The 27,705-nt window shown below is 40.6% G+C and overlaps 1 protein-coding gene across 3 annotated transcripts in view; it reads left to right on the forward strand.

Annotated features, from left to right (window-relative positions):
* DENND5A (DENN domain containing 5A) overlaps window positions 1-25,377 on the forward strand; it is a 65,153-nt gene extending 39,776 nt beyond the window's left edge. For 2 of the 3 annotated variants that reach the window (XM_030948678.1, XM_030948679.1), the window contains 15 exons: window positions 66-216; window positions 844-937; window positions 3,939-4,070; window positions 5,608-5,760; window positions 8,886-8,970; window positions 10,349-10,433; window positions 11,391-11,519; window positions 13,805-13,926; window positions 15,736-15,881; window positions 16,510-16,628; window positions 17,797-17,978; window positions 18,775-18,857; window positions 20,034-20,157; window positions 20,977-21,145; window positions 21,368-25,377. In XM_030948678.1, the coding sequence (XP_030804538.1) occupies window positions 66-216; window positions 844-937; window positions 3,939-4,070; window positions 5,608-5,760; window positions 8,886-8,970; window positions 10,349-10,433; window positions 11,391-11,519; window positions 13,805-13,926; window positions 15,736-15,881; window positions 16,510-16,628; window positions 17,797-17,978; window positions 18,775-18,857; window positions 20,034-20,157; window positions 20,977-21,145; window positions 21,368-21,551 (1,958 nt within the window). In that variant the 3' untranslated portion in view covers window positions 21,552-25,377. Of the gene's footprint in view, window positions 1-65; window positions 217-843; window positions 938-3,938; window positions 4,071-5,607; window positions 5,761-6,578; window positions 6,684-8,885; window positions 8,971-10,348; window positions 10,434-11,390; window positions 11,520-13,804; window positions 13,927-15,735; window positions 15,882-16,509; window positions 16,629-17,796; window positions 17,979-18,774; window positions 18,858-20,033; window positions 20,158-20,976; window positions 21,146-21,367 lie in introns of all 3 variants that reach the window. The other variant, XM_030948680.1, reaches the window with a different exon arrangement.
* Window positions 25,378-27,705: the final 2,328 nt, after the last annotated feature.

Genomic DNA, 27,705 nt, shown 5'->3' on the forward strand with positions numbered 1-27,705 from the left:
TATGTGATTATAGATACATGTCTGATTAAAACACCTTAAAAAATTTAACCTTCTTACTATTTCAGAGAAATCTATTGAATTAAGGCTGGCAAAAATAGATCACACTGCAGTTCACCCACACTTGCTGGACATGAAAATCGGACAAGGAAAATATGAGCTTGGATTTTTTCCTAAGCTTCAGTTTGACGTTTTATCCACTGGCCCAGCAAGCAACAAGTGAGTAAGCTCAGGCAACAGGTGCTGAATCTTGGCAAGACCTATAGAACAGCACTAAAGCAGAGATCTTAGAAAGCAAAGTCAGTTTTAGGGTTGTTTTTTTTAAGTAGGGGCAGATCAGATGATGTGGGGTGGGGTTTTTGCTATGTCTGGTTTGTGTTGGTTTTTTTTTTTTCCTTTTTAAATATAGACTTCTTGAAGTGAATTTACTGAAGAAAGCTCTCTTATGTTTGAGATGCTAGTTTTTGTACTTTGAGTCACTGCAATTATTGTCAATATAAAAGCAGATCCCCTTATTTGATCTTATGTAGGAACTAGCAAATATTTTAGGATATTTTCTTATAAAAACCTTGAAGGGGGAGGGGCAGTACTTAAATTGTCCTTGGAATTGTGACAAAAAAACGGAAAAATACAGAGCAAATGTATGTGATCTAATATTCTAAACCATTTTGGTTGCCCAGTATTCCAGAGATTCTTTGTGTGTGTTTGCAGCTGCGCTTTGGCTGATGTAACTGATGTCAGCATGTTCACAAAGTGTAGAATGCATAGAATAAAGTGGAAACCTCTGATTGCCTCTGCCCTTGCCCTGCCTCCTGACACTTGGCTGATGTTATTCCCCACGTGTAGGTGGACAAAGAGGAATGCTCCTGCTCAGTGGAGGCGCAAGGACAGACAGAAGCAGCACACGGAGCACCTGCGTCTGGACAATGACCAGAGAGAGGTGAAAATTGCTCAGCTCTAGAGATCTGATTTTTTTGCTTTCCTAATGACCTGAGAAATGCTCTGCAACCTTTATGAAATGTCTAGACAGTTACTTGCAGCTCGTGTCTGCTCTCCCTTAAGTGTATTTAATACAAATGAAGTAGCAGACCAAAAATACTTAATTTTCTTATTATGAAAGTTATGTCATTTTTGCCCCTTCTCAGGACAAAATTATTTCATCCCACATATAGAAGAGTTCTCTGAAAATATAATCACATGATTTCAGATTGTTCTGTTGGGTTTTTTTTTCCTTTCTTTTAAAGGGGATCACTGGGAAGAGGGGAATTAATACTGTTCAACCATCTATTTCCCATCTCTGAATAACTTAGTGACCCTGTGTTTCTTTTGTGTATTTGATGGAGGAAGGATAACCACCTCTAGAGAGGGATTAATTTCATCTTTAAATCAGGAGCATTGCCTTTTGGCTTAAGTGTCTTCTGTAGACCATAATAAAAGTCTTAAGGTGACAGAGTGAGGGGCAGCCTCATTGCTAAGGTGAGAGTGTGAAGCCCACCCAGACTGTCACGTTTGTGGCTGCCTGGTTTTGCACAGTGCAGTCTGATGCTGATTTACCCACCTTCTGAACTGATGAACGTCTCTTACCACTGCTCCTACAGCTGACACAGTTTTTCTTTGTGCTGAAGTGGTTTTGAAAGATCTGGGTGAAGTGAACTAATTACAGTACAGTTTCTGATTCATATGGTACAGACTGCAAACTGTTACACCAGGTGTTGACTTATGGGTAATTTGAAGAATAGACTGTCTCAAAATATTAGAGGTTTTTTGTTTGTTTACTAACCCCAGAGTTTTGCTTTTGTTTGTGTGTTGTTCACTGAAAACAATATTCTCTTGCCTTGTTAAATACCCTTAGAAATAAATAGCCTTAGAAAAGCTTAGTTTTGAATTTTAGTAGTCTTGTGTCTGTTAGGATAGTGTTTTGAAACTCAAGTGTGTTTGTTCAGTTCATCCTTTTATGGTAGTGATGGATTTAATTGTCTTCCTAGTGTACTCAGTGCCGGAATTTACTTACTGGTTTGTTAAAATTTTGTTGATTATAGTGTCATCTCTGTCATCCATAACCATGTAACAGAAAAATGTCTGCATAATAAAAAACCTCTACGAGTAGTTTCTGGCTTTGACATGTTCCATATGCTCAGCTAACTCTAAAGTGCTTTTTATTAGATGTAACAGAAATGAATAGTAGTTGATTTCTAACCTCATTACTGTGCTAAACAACACAATTGTTAAAGCATGTAAACTTCTGAGCTAATTACAAAGGCAAAAATCTACCTCTGGTCTCTGGGGTGTTTTGTTTGTTTTGTTTTTTACCTGATTCCTCACAAGTTCATTTCCTATAGGGAGTTATTCTGTTGCTAAAGGCAAAAAATATCTGAGGAATAAATACTTTGAACTTCATGCTCAGCTGGGGGTACTGAGAGCCAGTGGTAATGGTGCTGCTGTTTTAGGGGTTTATGCTGTACCTCTGATAACATAATGGGGACTGAGCATTGCCCCCTTCTCTGGGTGAACCTCAGACTGCACAGTAAATTGGAGAGTGGGGAGGGAGCTCTTTGAGATGAACACTGGGAGTCAGGCTGAGCAGGAGGTGTCAAACTGCAACAGTGGGAGTTTTAAACTAATTGAAGCTTTGTGGCAGCCAACAAAAATCTGTGCAATGGAGACTTTTTACTTGCAAACATTTGTGCCCAGTGGAGGGCAGAGTTTACACCAATCCACTGATTTAACACCATCTTTTCTTTTTTCCTTTCAGATTCATTACTTACGAATTTATGTTTATGTTGAATGCTTGGGAGTTCTGCATTGTATTATGTCTTCACTCTTTTCCTTTTCTGTTTTGCATGCTTGCTTTTATTACTTCATATGTCTTACCACTTTCACTTTACATCTGCTTGGCTTTTTGCTACCAACTTATCCTGCCAGCACCTGGACTTTTCCATGTCAGAGCTTCAGTTGCAGTTGTGTTTAGACTGGGACCAGCATGATTGGCCCTTCATGCCCTCTATAAAATCTGTGTCAGAGCATTATCTGGTATGTCCAATGCACAATATGACTGTAATCATAGTTCTGGATAAAGATGCATAATTAAATGTGTGTATCATAGCTCTTTAGTGCAAGGCCAGTGGAGAAATGGGGTTTTCCCTCTTTGTTGTGTCTGACAGATCTATTCACTGACATTTCAGTTGGTCATTATTTCAATGTAAGCTAGGGAGGTTTCCTTTTAATTTGATATATGTGCTAATCCTGAGTATTCCATCAGTGCCTGTACAGGACTTTGTCACTAATTCTCATTTAGCTGTTCCCCAACCAACCTGTGATCACCTGGCTTCCAAAATATTTGTCACATCACTCTTGTCTCTGGGGTGAAAACAAAGGCATCTCCCTGATGGCAGTAATAGGAGCAGAAGAGCTCTTTTGAGTAGAGTGGGTTCAGGAAATGATTTTCCTCAAAAATGCAGCTGGTTCACAGCTGAGATGTTGCTATCATTTGCATTTTGCAGCTGCTTCCTGAAAGAGCAAAGTTTTCTTGCAGTCCTCATGTAGACCAGTCTGCCACTTGAATACTCTTGGTCTGGGTAGTTTTTGCAAATTTTCATTTAAATGAAAAAAACAAAAAGACAATTGGCAGTGGTGCAGGGAGTAGTTGAGTCTCTATGCATCTGAATATCCTTGGCAGTTTGTATTGTGTTTTTGTAATTCAGCAATGTGTGTTCTAATACTGTGTAGCCAATATAGATGGGGATTTTGACCTCTGGTGAAATAGCAGTTTAAGTGTCTCAGCTCTAAATAATGCTGAATATAAAAAGGAGCCTTTTCTGAATGAGGAGATACTTTCCTCCTCGCTCCAGAGGTGTGGGTTATAAAGATAAATTTACCTTTTTCTCTCAGCCAAGTAGTCTCACTTGCACTTTTGTCTGTGTCCATTTTCTCCCCCAATGCAGAAATACATCCAGGAAGCCAGGAACCTGGGTAGCACCATCCGGCAGCCCAAGCTCTCTAACCTCTCCCCATCAGTAATTGCACAAACAAACTGGAAGTTTGTAGAAGGCTTGTTGAAGGAATGCAGAAATAAGGTAATACAGAGAATAATTCTGCCCTCCTGCACCTCATATCCTGCACCTCATGTCCATCCTTTCTGGACCATTTTGTATCCAGGATGTTTGAAACCCCCCCACTTTTCTGCCATTTGTTTCTGCTTTATCCCTATAAGGATTTTTGCATGGTGGTGAGAAATTAATGAAGAGATAATGTATTCAGAAATTCTGCAAGGAGCAGAGACTTTATCGAGCAGATTTATGATAGAGATTGAATATTCTGAAGGGTCTTTACCATCCTGCTGCCCAAGTCTATTATAGCACATTTCAGTTATAACTAATGAGACAGTACAATTTCAACAGGAGGGAATAGTCCAAAAGAGAGGCTTGTAGGGAAAATAGAGCAGCTTTTCTCACAACTGCATTTGAGGTGCATGTTTTTAAGCACTTAACAAAGAAATGTGGCATTAATTTGTAGACATGCTTCACCAGTACATATTTGACAACATACTAATCTGAAGCAAATGTTAATGTTTATAAAAATACAGCAAAGAGAATAAATATGAAATAGACACATTCTTGCCTAAAGTCAGTGGGGGTATTACAGTAATTATATAGAACTTTTCCTAAAACTCTATTTAATATGTTCATCTACTTCTGATTTCACTTTATGGAACTGTCCAAATAATCCCCATCTCTTAATAGAGCCACAATAGATGGTGAAAGTTTTTGAAGGTGGACTTGGCTCTGTGACAGTGAGAAATTGCCAGAGGGAGTGAGGGGGAGAAGCAGCCAGGGACTAACTTGCACTTCTTAATCTCCAGCAAGACTATGCAGAGGTGCTTAAGGGAATATTCCTCATTTGAAAGTGAGTCAAGAATAAGAACAAAGATGAAAAAATTTGTAAGAGATGAGTGGAACTGCTTCCCTTACCATTTTTCCCCTCCAGTTGGCTGTATGATTAATATATTGTGGCTGGAAGACTGTACTTCAGGAGCTGGTGAAGGCTTTGGTGGGCAGTATGAAATTGTGCACAGTTTAGGAGAATGGGGAAACTCAAGAGGTGCACTCCAGAATGGGTTTGTTTTAATCCAAATGCCCTTCTGGCACAGCAGCATCTCCCAGGAATGACATACCTGTGCTGCTTAGAAACACTTGGGTGCATTCACCTGCCCTGAGAGGAGGGGGGACAAAGTGTCCTGCTCTTGGGGAGTGCATCCAGTAGTCACCAAAGTACCCAAGATCTGTGTGTTGTGGCCTTGCTGCTGAGCATCCAGCCTGTTAATGTGTGACCTGCTGTTCCCTTTGTTGGGGTCACTCTGTGGAGGATAACGTGCCCATTTGCAAACCCTTTTTTACAAAAACAGAAGATGAGCACTGCTGCTGTCCTGGCTTGAAAGCCAGGGATTAATGAAGGGCAGATCTGCACTAATGCCAGAAATATATATATATATACAGCCAGTTATTCTGCCAAAACTTTGTTAGCATGTGCTTCCTTATTGCTCATTTAAAAAGTGTAAGTGATCTCGGAAATTTCTGGAAGAGATTTACCTTTCTTTTGCCTTGTCTTTTGGAGACTAAGAGGATGTTGGTTGAGAAAATGGGTCGAGAAGCTGTGGAGCTTGGTCATGGTGAAGTAAATATCACAGGAGTGGAAGAGAACACCCTGATTGCCAGTCTGTGTGACCTCTTGGAAAGAATATGGAGCCATGGTCTGCAAGTCAAACAGGTGAGGAATAAATATTGCTGTGCATTGCAGAGCACACTTTCCTGAAGCTGTGTTATGCTGTTCCTCTCTCTGCTTCCAGAGGACACCTTTAGTGTGTATGTAGAAGTGTTAAAATACTTGTGTGTCCTGCAGTCTTTTTTATGTCAGTTCCTACCCCCTGTGTGTCTCCATGTTGTGGGATATGTGCAAGGGCACCTGTAGATGTGTTCCACAGATGACTTCTTGGAAGATTCTCCATTTTACCTGGGGTCTTCATTTGGTGTGGTGGGTTTTGGTAGTTTTCTTTAATAGGATGCTAATAAAACCCCAACTATTGCTGTGTTCTTAATAATTTTATTAATGAAGTTGGCATAGACTACAAGGCAGCCTATCCTAAAAGTGCTGTCAGTGGGATGGGGGAATTGCTTTCCTGAAGGATAATTTAGTACTTCAAAGTAACAGTCTTGCTATTTTGGTTCTTCCTGGGTACTTAAATTATGGTTACAAGATCACTAGCTAGAAGTGTTGGGGTTTTGTGTGAAATTAATAATTGTTTTGCTCTTCTGTTTGGAGTCACTTGTGGGACAAGATGGAGTTTGGAGGGCCCTTACCAACTTTACTCCTCCCTTGTACAAAGGAGTAGCAAGGGTGGAGAAGATTACAACTTCTTTTTTTTTTTTAAAGAATATGTTCATAATCCAGCCAGCTGTAATCCAGTATCTCTGTTCCCAGCAGCCAAACACCAGTGTTTAACTCTGCTCTCCTTCAAACTATACAACAGTTTTCTATGTGAAGATTTATCTTGTGATTCTCTCCCTTCCCTCTTGTATATCACTTAGGATAGAAGCTGTACTGCTTTCGTCTTAGAAGACAGAGCATCAGTTTACTCTGCTTCAACCCAGGTTTGGGCCTTTCAGAGCAGCAGACGGCCAACCCTTCATAAGGTTAATGCTTTGGATTGATTGCAGATGTTGGCAAGCAGTGCTGAATGCTGGAATAGATAGAGTGGTGGAATAGAATAGAGGCCTGATGGAGGAAGTGCAGTGTATCTCACAGTATGATCCACAGTTTAAAACAATCAAAAGTAAAAGAGCACCACCAGTTCTCTGTGTGCTCTGGCCTTTATGAAATATGCAAAAGCCTGCTGTTTCGTACATCGATTTGATTTCATTTTTCGATAATGAGCCAAGGAAGACTCTTCTTTCTGAACTGACCATAGTAATGAGGATGGCTTTCCTTCCACCCATCCCTGCTTCTACCTCTTCCCTGCTGATGAACCCAGTAGTCCTACATTAGCTACCTACTGATTTTTCCACATGCAAAGGGAATCCATGCCTTCCGTTGTCCCGAGTGATGCAGGGCAGTTGTGATGCAGGATCTAATGGCTGAAGCAGTCTGGACTTTCAGAAGGCCTTGGTTATTCCCTTGCCCATTCTCTATCCCACTACTTTCCTTAGGCTGTCTTCCTTCCCCTTATAGATCCAGCTTGCCTCATCATTGCTATTTGGTGAAGTTAAAGGAGAGGTCCACGGTGCTGGAGGAGCGGGCAGACACTGCATGAGTCCTCACATCCATCATGGTTGTTGGCATCAGTTTGCTGCAGGACCTTTGTTGCTGCTTTCTGTGATCTGTTGCAGTTCTCCTTGCCATGGCAGCTGGTTGCTGAACACTAGACTGTGTATGCATGTGTGTGTTTATTGGGAGAAAACACAGTTCTGGATGTAACTCTTTGCTGGGTGATATTTTCATGCTCTTCTTTGTCTGTTTACAATAAGACTTGCATTTTTGGCTTTCCATGTTGGATCTGTCAGGTACACACAAGACACAGTGGCTTTTTTTAATCCTCACCACTGAATGCATATTTTTAATAGATTTCTGTCATCACAGATGTTACAGACAGTCTAGGATTTATTCTTCTGGAGGCGTGCCACTTTGGAATAATCCCTCGTGGTCAATAGTTCATTATGTCAGCTGCAGGGAGCTGATGTAAGATGGAAATGGTTAGAGATTTTTAAATATAGTTAAAAAAAGAAAAAATTAAAAATGAACTATCATTACTGCACTTCTGGGAAGGCACTTAGATAATTTTAGATGAAATTGATAGTGTGGAATTGACAACTATTGCTTTGCAGTCATGGCTTCTTTCTGTACAAAGCTGTAAATAAAAATGCGGCCTCATAATATGACAGCTTTTCTGGAATGCAGAATTGCTAGATCTTTACTGGGATTTCAGGTTAATACAGTACTTTAGGAAGATAAGTAATACTAATTATCTGCCAGTAATTCCAATTGATGTGCTGGAGAGCCTCTGATTGCTGACTGCTGCCTTTCTGCAGGTTTGCAAGCTTTTGGTTTATTATGTGAAATATTTTATGATGAATCCAAGAATCTTTATAGTTTCCCAGTGAAAGATTTTCTCACTCCCTGCTTTAAGCCACCAGGGGTTTAAGAAAGCAACATAATGAGCAAGGTGCACCTTTTAACATCATATGATGGATTTATCTTGGCCTAAATATTACATCCCAAATTCTGACTTTTAAGTTGGTTTTACAGTGTGTAGAACTGGGGTATTTTTACTGATAAGCTTTCACTGTCCTGCTTATATTTTGGGGTATCTTACTGTGTTTGTGATTATCCTTTGCCTGATGAAATTGAGGAGAATCTTTTGAGGTTGTAAAAATGAGCAGCATTTATCCTTAGCCCTGAATGACCCTGAGGGAAGCAGGACTTGGCTTGGGTGTCTCAGGCTGGCTCTGTGTCCCTTGTCATTTACTCTGGAGAGGCAGGGAGAGACCCACAGGACAGGTCACAGCCTCAGATTTAAAACTCCACAGCGTTTTACAGGCCTTTGAATGTTCTATTGTCATGTTAATGAACTAAGAGGGAAGAAGTTCTGTTGACTTTTTCCTGCTACCAGAATCGTTAGATCCCAGTAGTCTGACTCTTGCTTTTCCTTCTCAACCTCTTTACAGCTCCCAAGCTCCTCCCACTTTTGTCTTTTTTTTTTGTTTTTATCATTGAGTTTATAGGGAGAAACATCTTTAATGCAAGTTTTTTTGTCATGGCTGCTACTTTCGATCATGTTTTAAATTTCTTTTTTTAAAAATTCAGCTGGTAGTGATTTCTTGAATATTTTTTCATTTTAGGGAAAGTCTGCTTTGTGGTCTCATCTGTTACATTACCTAGAGAACAGGCAAAGAAGAACCACATCAGGCAGCTTCAGTACCTCAGGTAAGATTGGCATCTGCTGGAAGAAGATGATTAAAAGCTGTGAGTAAGAGCTGCCTGCATTTACACCAAGCAGTTTTTTTCCCTTGGAAATACCCTTCACTCAATATAACTGAATCAAGTGTTATGGTTACTACAGGTTTAATATGGGCCTGGTATGTTGTCTCAGTGTGTTTTATGAAAAATAAACTGGTTTGTATTGTGCCCACTTGTTTGGGTCTGGGTCTGACTGCCATGGTAGTCAGAAACCCAGAAATAGCTGATGCTTCAGAGATAGCCTGTGAAATGGGTTGCTCTGGTAAATCATCCTCCATGAGACACACAGGCCCTGCATGACTGCAGAGCAAATTATCTTATGGGTCAGGGTGGAAAACAAGTGCAAGCACAGAAAATTGTGCTGTACACCCTGAAGTTTTACATTATGGCTTGAAAAACAATTGAACAGGAGGCTTACTGTTTAAAAACTTCAACTGAAGAAGCATATTTTAATTTTTATTGCATCAAGTGTTGCAATAGAAGCAATTTTGTGCATAAGATCCACTGATAATGTTTTTAGGATTATTAATGTAATTTTTAAACATTACTTCTTGTGTCAGGTGAGGGCATAGGATATAAATTTGGAGAGAGCAGTAGATTTGGGGGAGGCAGTGGGTGCCTTTTATTTTTTATTTAAAGCTGCTGTAAGCAAAGATTTGAGTATTAGTAACATGCACAAGATGCTGTAATCAAGCAAAACCATAGATTTGGAAATTTTAAGGTCTCCTGAATGTCCCTTAGTTCATAGTGGTTTTGTGTATCAGAATAAGACACAATCAGTTCCTTGCTTTCTTACTTGGGATTGAGGGCAGAGACTGTGTTCAACATAAAACTTCCTTCTGGAGTTTAATTTGAAAGACAATAGTAATAATATTGCTTGAAAACCCCAAAATGTGATATTTTAAAAGTGGTGGTGCTACAGGAGTGTGCAGAGTAATAGCTCAGGAAGCACAGGATGTGTGGTGTACTGAGTACAACATAGTTAACACTGTTCTGTGGTGTCAGTAGTCCCACTCAGGGTTACTGCACAGCCAGAAAACAGGGCAGTCTTTAGAAAATAGTACTTGATTACTATATGTCTTAAGCCATTTGATGTCATAGCAATTTCAGCTGAACCTACACTCAGTAATGTGTTGGTGCTCAGTGTGTGCTGATCTGTAGAACCATCTGTGTAGCATTATTAAATTTTCATGTCATTTGGAGTGAAAATACGCCACAGTACCTTCACAGAGTCACCAATAGTACAAGAGTGCAAATTGGTGTTCATTCACCTTCTTTTTTATATTGATTTTAGAATCTTTAGATGGATTTCTGCTAACAAGAAATTGTTTTCTTCTGAATCTAGGAATACTTCTTGATTCAGAAAGACGAAAGTCTGATACAAGTCCAGCCATGTCACCTCTCAGAATCTCTCTCATCCAGGATATGAGGTGAGTTTGAGCTGTTAAACAACCCAGAAACCCCCTGAGATGTGCACACTTGTTTCTGTGTCTGCTGTGCACCATCCCGTGTTTCATGCAGCTGGAGGGGCTGTGGGGAAGGGACCTGTTGAGCTGTTTTAAAGTAGATAGTTCAGTGTTTTCATTGACCTTTACAGAAACAGTTTTCCTACTGAGGAGCTTTTATATTGTCTGAGCTATTAACTTATGGAAATACCATGTCAGAGTTTTCATATTTTTAACATTTTGTGTATTGGTTTATTTCCACAGAGGTGTGGGTGTAGTGTTTATGTTTTCCCAGTCATTGCTGAGTTGTTTGTGTAGTTCTGAGACCACTTTTGCTTCTCAGAGAAGAATGCAATTTAAAGAATGGGTTTATCTAACATTTGGGACTGTAGTGTGAATAAAACTGCAACTTCTGCCCAATGCCTTCTTTTCAGTACACTGATAAAGCAATATGCAGAACTTCTGAAACAACCTTGATAGGAATTGTCTTTTCCTTCTTTTTCCTTACAGCATCCATTTTTTTCAGTAGGGAAGAGTGAATTGAGGATTTGCCTGCCTTATTAAAATATACCATTTGTGCCTTGTGTGCAAGAAAAGCTTCTACAGAGCATGCAAAGACAATGTTTAATTTTCCAAAGCATTCAGCCATAAATATTGCAGTGATAAGGTCCAGAATGAGTCCTAAATCATGTGAGACAATGGGCCTGGTTTAGAATTTTGTAAATAGGGCACTGCATTGCAGGTATTTCCTTTTCAGGCTCTTATTCTCTTTGAGCTAGATTGCAGGGATTTTTTTAGTGTGCTGAATATTAAGGTGATTAAGTTTCTTTTTCCTATAATTTACCTCATATTCTGTGTTCTTTGGGAAACTTCAGCTGAGCTTGGTTCAAAAGAACTGTCATGCTTTGACAATACCAAGCACGTCTTTCTGTTTAATTCCAGGCATATTCAGAACATAAGTGAGATCAAAACAGATGTTGGCAAGGCCAGAGCCTGGGTTCGCCTCTCTATGGAGAAGAAGTTGCTCTCCAGGCATCTGAAACAGTTGCTTTCAGATCATGAACTCACAAAGTAAGATGGGTTATCTTGGGCAGAGCTTTAAAAGAAGTTAAAATCTATGTAATTGTTTGGTTTCAAAAATACAGGTGTGCCTATTTTTGCATCTGCTTAGCAACGTGCAGAGGGCATGGAACAAACTGGCCTTCCATGTGTGTGAGTTATTTGGGAATTAGGATTCAATGCTGGGGTTCTTGACAGGTGCTTTTACATTTATAGCCTGCTCAGCAACATAAGGTGCGTTGCTTTCATAATAATCACATAGTGTTTATTGTGTGGAAATTAAAGCCATAGTTATTGTCATTAACTTTAATTGAAGACGTCTTTCTGGAGACAGCTTAACCTGTGCTGTCTGCTCTTCCTTTCCTCTCCTTCCACTTACCATCTTCCAAGGAATTTCTTCCCCAATCCCCCTGAACCCCAACAGCTAATTATTTGAGATTTGCCTTGTCTTGGACTTATTAAATAAGTCAAACTTATTATGTTGGACTTTCTGATGAAGCTGTGGCCTTCAGGGAATAAGGAAAAACTGAAGGATGGAGAGAGGACAGTTAATAAATCTGCCTGTATGGCCAAATTAAGATTAAGCCTCTCCAGTGAAGTCAACAGTTTGGATCAGGTTAAATTTAGCAGTGCTTGTCCTGTGCAGAGGACGTGCTGTGAGAGGACTTTCCACACACCACCACACTCCATGTACCCCCACAAAGAGGAGGAAAAAACCTCTTTTAACACTGGCCAGTGTTCTCTTCATCTATCAGGCAGAATCTGATTCTCTGGAACAGAGGGAGACTGCAGCAAAAGTATGTTTAAAATGAAAATGACAAACAAAGGAGCAACTTGTACAGGATGACATCAATTTTCTGTAATCTTGTGTGCTTTGTGCTGCATGTTTAGATATCCTACTTAGAGAGCTGTTGAAGGCAACGTGGTTTGAAAATGTGCCCCACTTGTTCTTAGAGGAAACAGTGCTGAGTTCAGTGAGGTACTAAAAGCAATGGTGCAACTTCTGCCATTTTACAGTTAACAAGATTGTGTGTTGTTCCTTTTGAAGCAGCTGTTAGGTATTTTAATTATCCCATTCTCTTTACCTGACATTTGCTAACAAATATAAGGAAAATATTACATGTTTGGTTTTTTCTAGTCTGCAAAGGGAACAGGGAGAAATCACATGTCCTGAGATCTTTGTGTGGCCAGGGAAACAGAGAAACCTTATCCTTTGAAGAGACAGGACAGCACATACCCTGACAGGCTGTCAAACATGTGATTCAGATTGTGCAAATGAAACACAGACATGGCCACCTTTTGTGAGACTTCTGTGGCTTTGCCAGTCTTGTGGCTACAGGCAGGTCAGGTTAATTTAAGGCTCTGTCTCTTTATTTTCGTTGAACATTTCCTGTCAGTCTCTAGTGTCAGGTTTGTTATGTGAGTGAGAACATGCCTGTTTGTTAACTATCATTGATTTGTTTTGCAAGTTTCTATCTTGTGACTTGCTGACTTTTTTGTAAATTGATACCTGAAGTTGAGGGGAGTTGTCAGGATGCCCTCCTGGCAGGAACAACCTGTCCACAGCTGGGTCAGCATTTCTAGTACCTAATTCTTGCATTCTTGAGGGTTTAGAAATTCCTGCAGCATCAGTTGGATTTTGATATATTTTGGCATGCTCTTCTTTTATGATTATGCCCAACACTTGTATTATTTCTTGGTTGCCACCTTTGCACGCCTATCATTTTGGTTATGTTAGGAGCTGGGTATATCAACACTGAACTATTCCCTGGATCAATGTGCAGGTTGTTGTAGGCCCTGGGTGATCACCTATAGCCCAGCACAAGCAGATAGCCCCAGTTTTTGGCTGATGTCCTTTGAGAACAGTCCTCTGTCATGCATCATGTGCTGGAGAGCTCTCCCATGGCACCCTCTGCTCAGAAGTAATTTAAGAAAACTCTCTTCACTTCAATTCTATCATTTTACATGGTTTAAAGAAGTCAGAATATTTTTCAAGAAAGTGCAAAATTCCTTTTTCCATCTTGGGGTGTTTCTGGATGGGAGAAGACCCTTAAACCAAATGTTACATTTGAGGGGTGGAAGATAATGAGAACTGGACTGATTCACTTTGGGGATGTCAGCCTTGCAGAGACTCAGTGTATCTTGGCACACTGAAAACTTTTGGCTCTCCCAGTATCACTCCTCATTTGTAATTGCTTGCCCATTATTCATAGTGTACCTAATAAGTGTGCACAGTAGAAAACATTTCACTGGAAGCATCTTGTTGCTGTGACAGATTATGTGTTTTGCTTTGTCAGGAAGCTCTACAAGCGTTATGCGTTCCTCCGCTGCGATGATGAGAAGGAGCAATTCCTGTATCATCTCCTGTCATTCAATGCTGTGGATTACTTCTGCTTCACCAACGTTTTCACAACAATCTGTAAGTATTTGCTTTCCCTGCAACTCTGATTTCTAGATTTGGTTGAGTCTTTGTCCAAAATTCTAAATAGCTCTGAGCAACATGCCCTAATGTAATTATTCTGTTTTTTTCCCCTGGAATCCATCTGTGTGTGCTGTATTGCTGTTTCCATGATCTTCTCTGGTGGGCAGGAGTTTCTGTCTCTGTCACTTCTGTTTCTAACTTAGTAAAAGACATAGCTCTAATAATTTTAGTTGGGGGTGAGTTCTCAGCTGAAATTTTTGTGGTGGGCTTGTTTGCATGATACTAAATAAGTACAGTATGGATGTTCACTATCAAGAATATTAATGCATGCTGGGAATTAAAAGAAAACAAGCCCTCCCTGTCTTGTGCTCAGGCTACTTTGCTGCATGCCTGTCTCTGGGTTTGGGGTAACAATGAAATGACTGTTGAGGGTTGCATCAGAACTCCTCAGCATTTTTTTTTTCTTCTAGTTGTAAAAAGATACCCTGGAGAAACTTTTAGGCTATTGTTGATACCTATAACACTTAACTGAATTACAGAGTTCTCAAAGATCTGTGTGCCTGCTGCCACAGGACATCACTGGGAAGGCAAAATAAGGAAAGACTTTAGCAAGGCTTATGAAATTGGGGGTGGGATATGTGAAAGGGCTACCCTTGGTGGTGTGTTGTGATTCACACTTGTGTGTATGAAAGACAAAGCAAACAGACATCCAAGCAAAACAGCTTTTGGTCTGCAGGCAAGTTCTGGATAATGTGAAAATCTGGTCTGTTGGATGCAGTTAAATTGTCACTTACTTTAGGACTATCAGCACAGAAAATAAAAAGGGAAACATTTTAATTCATTCTTAAATGCTGTGAGCATTGGCTTTTAAGAAAATCCAACCACCAAATGCTTTCTCGAGGGCACTGACAGCTGAGGAGATGCTGAGGGAGAAATGCATTAAATGCCTCATCTGAAAAACCCTGACTGTAATCTACTTATGCACTATGAAAGAAGGGTAGAAAGCCAAGAAGCACAGTGACCATTCAGAGAATAGGATTTTATTATAAAAGGTTGGTTAACAGAGGGCTGGGCAGGAGATGCTGGGTGGTGGAAGAAGATATGCCTCGAGAGTCAGAGGGGGGACTGCAGCTCAGGTGATACTGCATGGAATTACTCACAGGTAAACCAGGGGACCAGAAAGCATTTGAGCATATGTGTGGTGCTATTTAGAAGGGGAAAAAATTGCTTGTTCTTTTGAGAAATAGGTAAGTCCTAAAGTTAGCATAACTAAGAGTGACATGGCAGAGAGAAATGTGCAGCATTATGCTGTATTTTCACTGGATTTGTTCAGCCATGGCAGCGAATGCTGCTGCCATCCATGCCTGTGAAGAAAGGCTGCAGTTAGTACCTGAGTGGGACCTGGAGGAGTTGTACAGTGCACTCCTGGGTACAGGAATATCATGTCTTTTCTTCCTTGTCACTGAGCTGAGGGTAAGTAAGTCTTTGTGCCATGTTGTGAGGTTGGTAAATAATAAGGGATTACACTCATAAGAAGGCATTATTCCATCCAAATTTCTTTCTTCACTTGACACTGTTCTGCTGTCAGCTCTGTTTCTTAGTGGCTGCTGTGTATGTGTACACTTCCCCATTGTCAGCCAGTGCTTGGTGTGCAAGTGTCAGCATGATTAACTGGGATCTCTGATGTTCTTTTAATTTCATGGTGCTGCAGTGCTGTTTTATGACTTAGCTTTTGCTCCTCTCTTGACTAAAGAGGTTATGTAATTATTCTTCATTTTTGAAGTGTTCTTTCTTTTGTGTTTGCAGTGATACCATACCATATCTTGATTGTTCCCAGCAAGAAACTCGGTGGCTCAATGTTCACAGCCAATCCTTGGATCTGTATTTCGGGAGAGCTGGGTGAAACAGGAGTCCTGCAGATTCCCAGGAACATACTGGAAATGACTTTTGAGGTTTGTGTTACTTGATACAAAACCAGATTTGAGTGTTCTGTTTGTTCAGTTTTAAATTCTCCCCTTGCTGTACCACCTTGAAATCGGAAAGGGTGGCAGATGTGTCTGCGCTCCTGGTCCAGTGTTTTTTTCTGTATTGTCCTTCACCTGTGGAATGAATGTGGAATATCTTTGTGGTTTGTCACAGATAGTTTGTGCCTGTGCATAGCACATTAACCTGTATTTAATAACATGCAGAGCAAAATGACTGACAATCCTTAGTGCAAGGGATAGACAAGACTGTCTTTATGTTACAACTGTGGGAGGTGTCATATCCTCTTCTGTTGGAAAACAAAGAAGTGATTCTGCTCTGATTTCTGCATGTGTGTTGTGTTTATTGGGTGAAATTGAATTGAAAAATCTAGTTCAGCTGATGTGCTCTGTGCAGATCAAAACAGTATTTAGCACAACAAGCAAACAAAACCAAGTGAAGCAGCCTACCACTAAAAAGCCCAGAACCAACCATGCAGTCAGAAACAGGAACCACATTGCTGAGTTTCTGTCTGAGCACGTTCCCTCATAGTTTATTCCCCCAACATGCTGCTTTCTTTTTCAGTTTCCTCTGACAAACTCTTTGTTTTATTTACAGTGCCAGAACCTGGGAAAACTGACCACAGTGCAAATAGGACATGATAATTCAGGGCTGTATGCCAAGTGGCTTGTGGAATATGTTATGGTCAGAAATGAAATAACAGGGCATACTTACAAGTAAGTATCATCCTGACATTTCATGTGGGGTAAGTAGAATTCCTGCAGGGAGCTGGCACAGCAGGGCTTGTTTGATTAGAAAGGTCTGATCTCCTGGGACTCTGTGTCTACAGCTGCCTCGACCTGAAGGCACAGAAAGATTGTTTGGCTTCTGGCATTAAACAAATCCTGGTTCTTCTGAATTCAAACAGGGATTGCAGTTTGCAGATGTTCATGTCTCATATCAGACTGTTGGTGGAGAGGATGAGTTGACTGTTGTGCAGCTTAGAAATAATCTGCCTTGAGCCCAAGGAAGAAGCAGCAAGTCAGAGCTTGCTGCTTACCAAATATAGGTGATATTTTATATTAGGTCTGGGTACTCCAGGTGTTACAGAGACACCTTTGGACACAAGCTGGAACACAAGGCCTTATGAGTGTTAGAAACCTGTGTTTACATGGGAAAAGTAAAGGAATGAAACTTAGAGTGAGAATTAAATTTATTTGTGTTAGATACAGAATAGTTTGATGCCCTGTCATTTGTTTAGGGAAACTGTCAGGCTCATGTTGATGTCAAATTGGTGGGTAAGTCCATTCAGCTCTCCATGCCAGTTCATTTGTAATTAAATGAAGAGGAGAGATTCTATTTTTGGATGCTGTTCAGTTTTCCAATTAAGCTGATTAAACTGCCATCAACATTGGTTCAGAAAAAGTGATAATGAGCAAATGAGCGTGTGTGCTTTCTAGTGTCTGATTTAATACCCCAATTCAGTAGAAGTACTGGTGTTCTGGCATTTAAGCATATGTTTGGGCTGTGGGGTTCTTCTACAGCTGGCTTGCTATGTAGCATATTCAGTGCATTTCTTCACCCTTTATTTATGGGATGTAGTAGGATTTCCCCTTTTACCTGTTTTTCCTCAAATCATGCTACATGTGGGACTCGGGCAAAATCTGCTTTGTGGATGGATCATCTACTGCAACACTCAGCACAAACTTGGAACTGAAAAGCTGTTTCACTTTTGTGCCTGTGCTGGCAAAAGCCAAAGCCAAGACTTTTATTACTTGGTGCTGGATGAATGAAGTCTTTCTAATAACTATGCTAGCAGGATTTGGGCTTTAGGCAACTGCAGCTGAAAGTCTTTGGCATGGAATTGAATCTGGATTGATGCATTTATCTCCCTGGTGTTGTTAGGTTTCCCTGTGGAAGGTGGCTTGGGAAGGGAATGGATGATGGCAGCTTGGAGAGGATCCTGGTGGGAGAGCTGCTGACGTCCCACACGGAGGCTGATGAGCGGCAGTGCCGGACCCCTCCCCTGCAGCAGTCTCCAAGCATGATCAGGAGATTTGTCACTATCTCACCAAACAATAAGCCAAGTGAGTCCTGGGGCTTGTCCTGTCTTGTCCTGTTCTGCATCATCACCTGAGGGCTTGCAAACACAACTGAAGTTTGGAGAGAACCTGTGAAACTCAGCCCAGTGTCCTGCTTGAACTCCAGCTAACTTCCAAATTACAATCCTGGGCATCCTGTTCTGTCTATTTAACTTTTGAAATCTGAAAGGGTGGCAGATGTGTCTGTGCTCCTGGTCCAGGGGTGCTTTTTGTATTGTCTTTCACCTGTGGAATGGATGCTATGGAGGAAGGTAGAAATTTGCTGCCTTTTTCTCTGTCTGTCCTTCATGGATGAAGAATCTTGCTAATGGTTTCTATTCACGGACTTCTCTTTGTTTGCTCTTGAGGTCAGTGTGCTGTGGTTGTCTTATTCCTGGTAAATCAGGTGGTTACTTTGTTCCCAACCATACTTGGGTTTGCAGGGAAGCTACCACAGGAAGTATTTCCAGGATGCCCAGATTTGTCAGTCCTGAACAAAGCACTGCTCCTTTTCTTAGCTTTGGGTCCTGGTCTGATCGTTCACATAATGTGTAAAAACCCTTTCCACTGTTGGTGTTTTGAAACACCAGTGTTGACTTCAATATAAAACCAAACCATCTCCATTCCTACCTCCTCAACAATAAATAAAAGTAGAGCTGGGTTTCCATTACCCACAGCACAGTTTCCTTAACAGAATGAATTATATTGGTGCTCCTCTGCTGTGCTTTGTGCTGTGCCATAACCCTCACACACAAGGTACAATTTCTGAAGCTGTAACTGGATATATTTTTGTGTTTTGCAGAGTTAAATACTGGTCAGATACAAGAAGCTATTGGTGAAGCTGTTAATGGCATTGTCAAGCATTTCCACAAACCAGAGAAGGAGGTGAGAGGTTGTTGTCTGTGTAATGGCACTCCTGTCCTAAAACTCTGATTAGTAAACATGAGACAAGATATAGCAGAAGTAACCAAACTGAATGGACAGCCATGTGCTTGAGAATTCCTGAAGTGCAGCAAAAGTGAGATACTGAGATGGTACAGCCTCAAATACCTGTGTGGTGCTGCTAACTGGAGCATTCTGTTAAATTGAATGTTAACATTCTGGTATTGGAAATTGTGGTGCTAGTCAAATCCTACCAAAGATTCTATCCATACACTCTCAAGAACACTGTTGCTGTTTAGTTTGTTCTGAATTAACTGATATTTTACATCTGCATTGAGTTCTAAGTAGGTTTTTAATGTCTGTTTTGCATTATCCTTGCTACTTAAAACACAAAAACCCATGGGCCACTTTAAAAAAAGGGAGAGAAACAAAGGGCACCCGTAAAACACCCAAAGCCCCCAAGAAAGTGAGGCAGAAGTGCTTTTCTAGACTCTTTTGCATTACACAGGTTATCAGCTGATGCATTTTCTGAAACAAACCTAAGTAGCTGTCCAGCCCTTGTGAGCCAGAGAGGTGTAGAGCAGTGCTGGGTCTGGATGGATGGCTCTTGACAGTCAGGATTTTTTTACATTCCTGTAACACCTGACTTCTAAATTCATTCTGGCATGACAAATTCATATCCAGTGTAATTCTAGTCAGTGATCACATTGATAATAATCTCAAATGGTCATGCACTGGTTTTGCAGAATAGAATTTACCATCATGTGCTGAAGCAAGACTTTGTTTTTTACTGAGCATCAAATGTTTTTGTTGGTAAGAGGCATGCTACACTGGGTCTGTGATCTGTTACTTAAAACAAGAGGAAAATATTCTCCTAATTTTCTTTAGTGATGATTATTGTAGGTAAAACCTGCTCATTATCTTGGCCTGTTTGAGCCTTTGTTTGATGATGCTGATGATGAGGCCCTGACAATGCTATCCTTAGCCTCATTCTTAGAGAAGTCAATCCATTTTTGAATGCTCAGGACTTGGAGAACTGACCCATCCTGTTCAGGGTCACTGTTTGACAGCAGACTTAAACTTCAGGCATTTGTTTATTTAAAAATGTAATGGGACACTTGTGTCCCAGAGTCCCAAGGTGAGATGATGAGTGTGTTTGCTTTCTGTGTGTGCTGGCAGAGAGGCAGCCTGACCCTGCTGCTGTGTGGAGAAAGTGGACTTGTTTCAGCTCTGGAGCAAGTGTTCCAGCACGGATTTAAATCACCAAGACTCTTCAAGAACGTCTTCATTTGGGACTTTTTAGGTGAGTGGGAGGATGGCATCCCAGAGCCTGTTTGTGTCTTTGGAAAACATCCAGCTGTGCTCCTTATCACTGCTGTTGTGTCTCAGCTGGTGTGAAGAGCAGACTTCTTGGAGGCATCTCAGCAGCTGAGTGGCCATGAGAGCTCCAACCTGCTCGTACTGCTGTGAGAGAGAGCCTCTGTCTCCTGCCAGAGCTGACTCTGTACTTAATGCAGCAACTGGGCTTTGTCCTTCTGGCAGTTACAGTGTAAAACAAACCTTCTTACTGGGGAAGAGGCACATAAATAGGGTGGTGAATTGACGTGGGGTAACCTTGTTAATTTGGCACAGTAAAAGCAAGAAATCACACTTGTAAAAGGTTAGGTTGTCTTTCAGAGCACAGCAGGTGGACCTAGTGCTGTTGTATGTACTGGACATTGCAATAAAGGGGCTATAAGCCCATTTTTCACACAATGGTCTAGATCCCTTGACAAAGCTAAATAAATCCACTGAGTTCACATGCACATTTAAAAAAAGGAATTATTTTTAATAATATTTCTGTATTTTCAGTAACTACTTTAACATTGCTGTTCCCCTTACATGATCATTTTACTGCACTCAAATTCAATAGACAGAACTTCTTTAGCATTGTTCAGAGGGGAGGAAGTGGAATCCCAGTTTTATACAGGGGGAACACAGGACTGAGTCAAACAGAAACAAATAGTGCCTGAAAGTAATGATTCAGAAAATTCATGGATGAGCTTTGATCCTAGGCCTTTCAATTTTAATTCTCTCCTAAATGCACTAATGAAACTTCATTATCTCCCACCATTCTTTTAAGAAAAAGCACAAACATACTATGAGACCCTTGAGCAGAATGAGATGGTCCCAGAGGAGAACTGGCAGACAAGGGCCAGGAATTTCTGTCGCTTTATCACTGCTATCAACAACACCCCCAGGAACATTGGGAAGGATGGCAAATTTCAGATGCTGGTGTGTCTTGGAGCCAGGTACAAAAAAACTTCTTTATATTTGTTGTTGTTACTGATATTTTAATGAAATGAAAAAGATGTTGCACATGGGGCAGTTACTCCCCACTCCCTGTCTCGTAAAGAGAAGGGGAGAGCACGGTAGGTCTGCTTAAAAGCAAAGAATAAAAATTATGTCTGTGCAGATGTGAAATTAACTTGGCTTTATTTTTATTCCCAAACTGCCCACTGGCCCCTTGTCAGAGACCACCTTCTGCACCACTGGATTGCCCTGCTTGCAGACTGCCCCATTACAGCCCAGATGTATGAGGACATAGCCCTGATTAAGGATCACACGCTGGTGAATTCTTTGATTCGGGTGCTGCAGACCCTGCAGGAGTTCAACATCACCCTGGAGGCATCTCTTGTCAAAGGCATCGACATCTGACCTCCTGTCCCACAGGAAAAACTGTCTTTACAAACACAACAAAAAGCAACAAGGAGTGAATCTCGTTAGTATGCAAAAGTTCTGTCTTGCCAGTACATTGTATCGTGAACTTGTTCATGGCCCAGAAATGCAACTTTGACTTTTCTTGAAGGAAACTCCAGAAATAGTACAGGCAAATGGATAGAAGCTGTAAACTCAATGTAAAAAAGAGGATTTTGGTATAAATCTATTTTAGAGTTTATTTGCTGATTTGCTTTTTACACACTTTCATGTGAAAGAGATAGAGATGAGTATTGTGCAGCTTATTTTAAAGCTGCAGTATTTCCTTGCCATAGAAAATGTGCAGTGAGCCTTTCAGCATTCTGTGAACTTGCCTTCAGATATGCTGTATGTCATAGAACCCAGTGTATACACTCCATTTCGGCTGAGAAGGTCATTCTATAGTTTTTAAACTAATATTTTATATATTAACATTATTACCAATGTTTGATTTTTAAGGTGTTGGGTCATGTTCTGCTGCAAGGGAACTACAGATCTGATCTGTGCTTTTAATAGCTCCAAAGCACTGATTTGTCAACAATTATTTTTTTCCTTTATTTTTGTTGTCAGTATTATTTCTAGTGAAATCCAGGAGACTGAACCTTGAAATGTCCAGAGATCAAAGTAATATTTTTCATATTGGTACGTAATTGCACAGAAGAAGAAATTAAGTCTGTTTTTAACTGATGTTTTTTATTTATTTAACCTATCATTGTGTTTTGTAAGTTTGTCTTTAAAAAAAAAATCTTCTATGATACAACTGGCTATATTATGTTGCAATTCAGAATTTACAGTGTAGCCCACTTAAATGAAAAACCTGGAATAATTGTTCATAACACAAGAACATTTCCACTTAAAACCAGCCTTTTGAAGCTTGGTATATGGTTGCTGCTGGTAATTCTCTTAACTGCTAATAAAGAGGGACATGAGTTCCCCAGATGCCAGATGACTAAATAAAAATCTTTATGCCCCATCTGAAGTAATAACAGTATACCTTACTAACAAGTATAAGGATTTCTCAATGTTTCTGAAAGGACAGTGGTATTAAGGTTTTTTCTTTTCCTTTTGAGTGCATATGTCTTGGATCCTGTTGTCACAGTCTGCTTCATTTGGGATGCTTTTGTTTTTAGCAAAGAAAGTTTAGGCCATTTCTGCTATGAAACACAAACTTTTTGAAAGCTTAATTTATTGGAGATCTGGAACTTGGCAAATGCCTAAAGGCATCTCTGTTCATTTGAATCCTCTGATAAAAATCTCTTTGAAATGAATATGTGACTTAAGAACAGGCTGATTTATCAGCATCACAAATTACTGTACGGAAGTTCAGGGCTGTGTATTTAAGAGGTCTCCACTGTATAAACTTATCTCAGTATTGTCTCTCTTTGGAGAAGCAGAGTCCAAGTTTTTTGGTTCATACAATGTTGTAGCACTTTTATTTTACCTACAGCTTAGTCACATCTTGTGATAGTTTTATTTCCATAATTTATGAGTATAGCACATGTATTAAAATTTTGACTATTTTTAATTTTGTCCTATTTATTTCATTCATTATTAAACTGAGAAGTTCCTTTGTCACTACTTATCAGAGCAAGATTCTTCTTTGATTTCACAGTAGCATTAGGAAAATGTGAGCGCAGTGTCTGAGCCACTCCTCACGTGGGGTGGGTGCAAATTCTTTCACAGCTTACAGGAGCATTTCACAGGGGTATTCTCTGTGTGTGCAGGGTTGGTTTTGTTGGTGTTTTTTAAAATTTTTCTTCTTGCTTTGGAAGGGCAAGAATAAAAAACAGTTTTACTGCATTCTAAGAATTTCATGTATTCAACTTAATATGTTAGGATAGTCTTTTTACACCTACCCTGAATTGTTTATGCATTAATAATAGCAATTTTTTTGTTTTATTTTGGGGGTTTTTTTTGTTAATTTGTTTTCTTTTGTTGTTTTTGTTTCAGCTGTCTTGACAATGACTTTACTAGGCCTGTGTAGTTCACAGGGAATATTAAGTAAGAAAGGAAGGTTCCATAGTTTGACCTTAACACTTGAGCTGATCCTGTTAAAACCATATATCTCATAGTATTAAGGGTGGAATAATTTTACCTGCATGGGGTAATTACTCTGAACTAAGGTTCTTTTTTTATCTCTTTTTTTTCCTTCCTCACACAGGTTTACCTAGTGTGAGACACGATACCATTGGCCCGATGGCTGTTTTGGTGTGGATTGTTTTGCCCTCATTAGGACAGTTTGAGGTGGCTGGGATTTGGTGGTTTGCCAGGGGTGAGCTCCTTGGCTGGCCCATGGGGATGGTGCAGCCCATCAGTGAGTTCTGGCTGTCCAGTGCAAAGGGAAGACACAGAGATCCTCTTCCACCTCTTTGGTTACTTTATTCTTACAGCAAAAATTAGTTTGAGACAGACCTTCCTCTTCCTCTCACAGGGGGCCCGTGCTTGATCCTGTTGGGGTCCAAAGCACTTTCTGCTGTGCACTTCCAAGGCTGCAGGGATTTGCTCCACTGATGGAGCAGTGGAAGGTTCTGAGATGCAGCAGAACTAAAGCTGGTTTTGTTAGCTCCAAAGGCAACCAAGGAAGAGCAAGATATTAAATACAGCCTGTGCCAGGATTTTGGGAAGAGATTCCATGTGTAAGAACAGCCCAGGCTGTAGGAGCAGCCACAATCCCACCTCAAACCCACCCCCTTCTCTCATGGCTGTTCTAGCAGCAGTCCCAGCGGATAAGGTTAGGATCCAGCTCCTGCCATGCCGTTCTGCTGAACTTTATGGGAGCAAACAGTGTAGTCAGCACCTTTTCATCCAGAGCTTTGTAAAATCCTTCTCCTTTTGTTCAGAGTAATGCAGTTTTAACTTTTTTTCTTGTTACTTTTCCAAAATAAAGGGGGCAGGTTTGGTAGGTACCGTTAGTGTGGCTGTGCTGTTCTGTTGTTCAGTGGGGATTTTTTGGTAACAGTTAATGAGAAAAGATAATCTTTTGAACAACACACATTCATTCTAAAGAGAGAAATGCAGTGATAAAAAAGTAAGTAGTTCATCATGCAGTAAATACATAGTGCTAAATGTTCTGTTTACAGGCTCATACCTGATTTGAGAGGAAAAATTAGGCTATCACCTATCAATTATTTAGCCTTAACCAAAGTTAAGGCTACAATGATACTTTATACAAAAAGAAAATGCGGATTAACAGAGTTTGGTTTAAATGTAATTAAATAGTGTGATGGTCAGTTTATACAAAAGGAAAAAAAAAGCCTTTACCTGCCATAAACTTTAACCACCTGATATTCTGTGGTTGAAAACATATTCATGACCTGGAGACTATTCCACAGCTTTTTCCATTACAAAGAGTATTTTTCAAACTGTTCAAATGGGACTTACTAGCTGGATGACCCATACTTTTTATGTGTTTTAAATTCATGACTATGTTAAGATTTCTGCAGTGAAACGATTCAGATTTAACGTTTTCTGTATATTGTCAAATGATTTTTGTCCGTAGTGAAGAGACTATAGGATACTTGAAAATACTTGAAGAAATTGTACACGTACTTCACATCTTTGTAGCTCTTTATTTTATACCTAGAGATTGGCTGTTAAACTAAGATAAAGCATCAGTACCTTATAAACTATATATTTTACTACATGGGGAAATCACTGGCTTGTTGTTTTTAAGGGCCGTGTTGAAGTTTACATTATAATGACAAAACCAGGTACTGTTTTCCTTTTTTTTAATTTTTCCTGTGACATTTCAATCCATTGGACATTAAATGTGAATTGGATATACAAAGAGGTTTTACAGGTGTAGCTCATTTGCTGAATTGCAATAAAATTTGTCTTCTAACATGAAAAAAATAGCATTAATGTGCTATTTTCAAAAAGCCTGGTATAATTTGGCTGATCATCTGGCTCATTGCCTGGCTGCAGGTCTGTGGGACGTTTTAGTGGCTCATTTCGGGAGATCTTTGTTGTACAGTTTTGTGTCTGATCTGTTCAGCTACAGCTGCTCCCTCCCAGCTCCAAAGGCCATCCCTGTCAGACTGGCAGCAGTGGGGAAGATGCTGCTCAGGAGTCAGGGAGTGGGGACAAGGGGAAGGCAAAGGGACCAGCACAGACCTTGGGAGGGTCTGTGAGCACACACACCCTCAGATGTGCTGCCATTCCCTCTGTTTAAGTGTGTGAGACCATCTCTGGATGCTCTATTCCACCAGGGAAGACAGAAGGAAGGAGCTGGATCATTCATCTGGAGGTATCTCTGGTGCTTCACCTCTCACACCCCTGGGGTACTTTTGCATGGGAAGTTTTGCACCTGGTCTGTGGTGGAGGCTTTTTATAAGCAAAGAGAAATAACAAATATCAAATATCAATATCCCTCTTGGGGGAACTGCATCGATCTGCCTGAGCTGGGGTGATCCTGGGGGATGCCAGACGGTGAGCTTGGCCTGAGCCATGCTCTGGCCTCATCCTTGGGCAGGGTTTGGGGTGCAGTTGTGGACTTGGTACCTGGTGTGGGCGTGCTGAGCCTGTGAGAGACACCAGAGCTCTGCTCCCGGGGCTGGGATGGACCTGCTGCTCCTGACCCCCCTGCATGGAGCTGAGGTAAGTGCAGCTTCATTCACCCCACCTCAGGTGCTGGCCTCAGGTTTTTCACATTTCCTCCAAGGAAAAGGAGCACCAAGAGCAGGGCCTTGGTGGGCAGAGTGTGTTGTGCAACTGCTGGGTGCACAGGCAGGGGCTGTTCACTGACTGCTCCCGTCTAAAATGTTACCATTTGTTGTAGCAATGACTTGGAAAGTTCTCACAAGGAAATACAAATGTCTAAAAGTTATTTCACATGACAAAGTGTCTCCTTTTTTCCCCTATTAACTCAGAAATGTGTGTGTATTAATAGGCCATGCTGTGTCCAGTTCTGCAATAAACAGGAGCTGTTCTTCATTTCAGTGACAGTGGCACATTAAGATGCAGATCCTGCAACATTTAAAGTGTCACTGGTGGATCTGATGTTTGTTTGGGGAATTTTTTTCTACAAATGGCATAAAAAGACTTAGACAAGGCATATAAATTACATGGGAGGATTTTTAATGCCTCTTGTGACCATTGAATGCACAAATTTCCTCCGTCTCAGATGAGTCCTGTGCAGGTGCTGCTGGTTACTGAAGATGTGTTGTTTTTACACAGAATTCAGCAACCCTGGGACACTAGGATGGGAAGTGCCAAAATTTAGGTGATATATTTCAAAGAAAAACAATTACTCAAAACTCAGTGCACACCTGGAGATGAGCAATGCTTGAAACTACAGCTCTGTGACATTTTGTGTGTGCTTTGGAACAATTAAATATTTGAGAATATTTCCTCACTTGTCAGCATCCCACTTTCCTTTTACCATTCTGGCATCTCCCAGTTGTTTTCAGCTGCTGTCACAAGCCCTCATCATGCTCAGTTTTGGGTCAATATGGTGCAGGCCAGCAGAGTTGCTACTTCTCACTGTAGTGCAGATGAAATGGCAATCTGCATGTCTTCAGATATTTGGTCATCATTAAATAATGAAATTTAACGAGGATTATGAAGCATAAAGCAGTTTTTAACCGCAATTTGCAGACAAAAGTATTCATCTCTACTCAGGACATCAGGTGTGCAGTTTCTGAAGCAGATTTTACATCCAGCTGCTCTGTGGCAGCTTAGTCTCCATCTGTCAGTGTGGGGCAGCTGCATGTGATAGTGAAAATGAGAGCAGAGGGGAATTGGGGGTCTTACCTCTATGGAAGTAACTATTTTCCAGGACCTATTTTACTCCCTGAAACTTTGCTAGTTGGTTGTATTTAAAATTGCTGAAAAAATTCCCCAAACAGTCCTATTTGGGTTGTCTTCCTGTCCAACTGCCCTGGTATGGTTGTTTTCCTTTCCTCATACTTAGTGCTGAAGTTGAATCTTGAGAATTTTTGTAGCTTCTCTCCGCCAGTAAAGGTCTTCATGCCCAGAGCAGTCATCTGTCACTGTGACTCTGTGGGTGAATAGAAATAGTTAAAAAGGCTGCAGAAAGGCATCTGAGTTGAGGTCTGAGCTTGTCTGGTTTGTGTCTTTAAAGAGATCTTTTAATGGCAATTCTTCATCATAAACA

Source organism: Camarhynchus parvulus, chromosome 5 (assembly GCF_901933205.1).
Source record: "Camarhynchus parvulus chromosome 5, STF_HiC, whole genome shotgun sequence".
Classification (NCBI taxonomy): domain Eukaryota; kingdom Metazoa; phylum Chordata; class Aves; order Passeriformes; family Thraupidae; genus Camarhynchus; species Camarhynchus parvulus.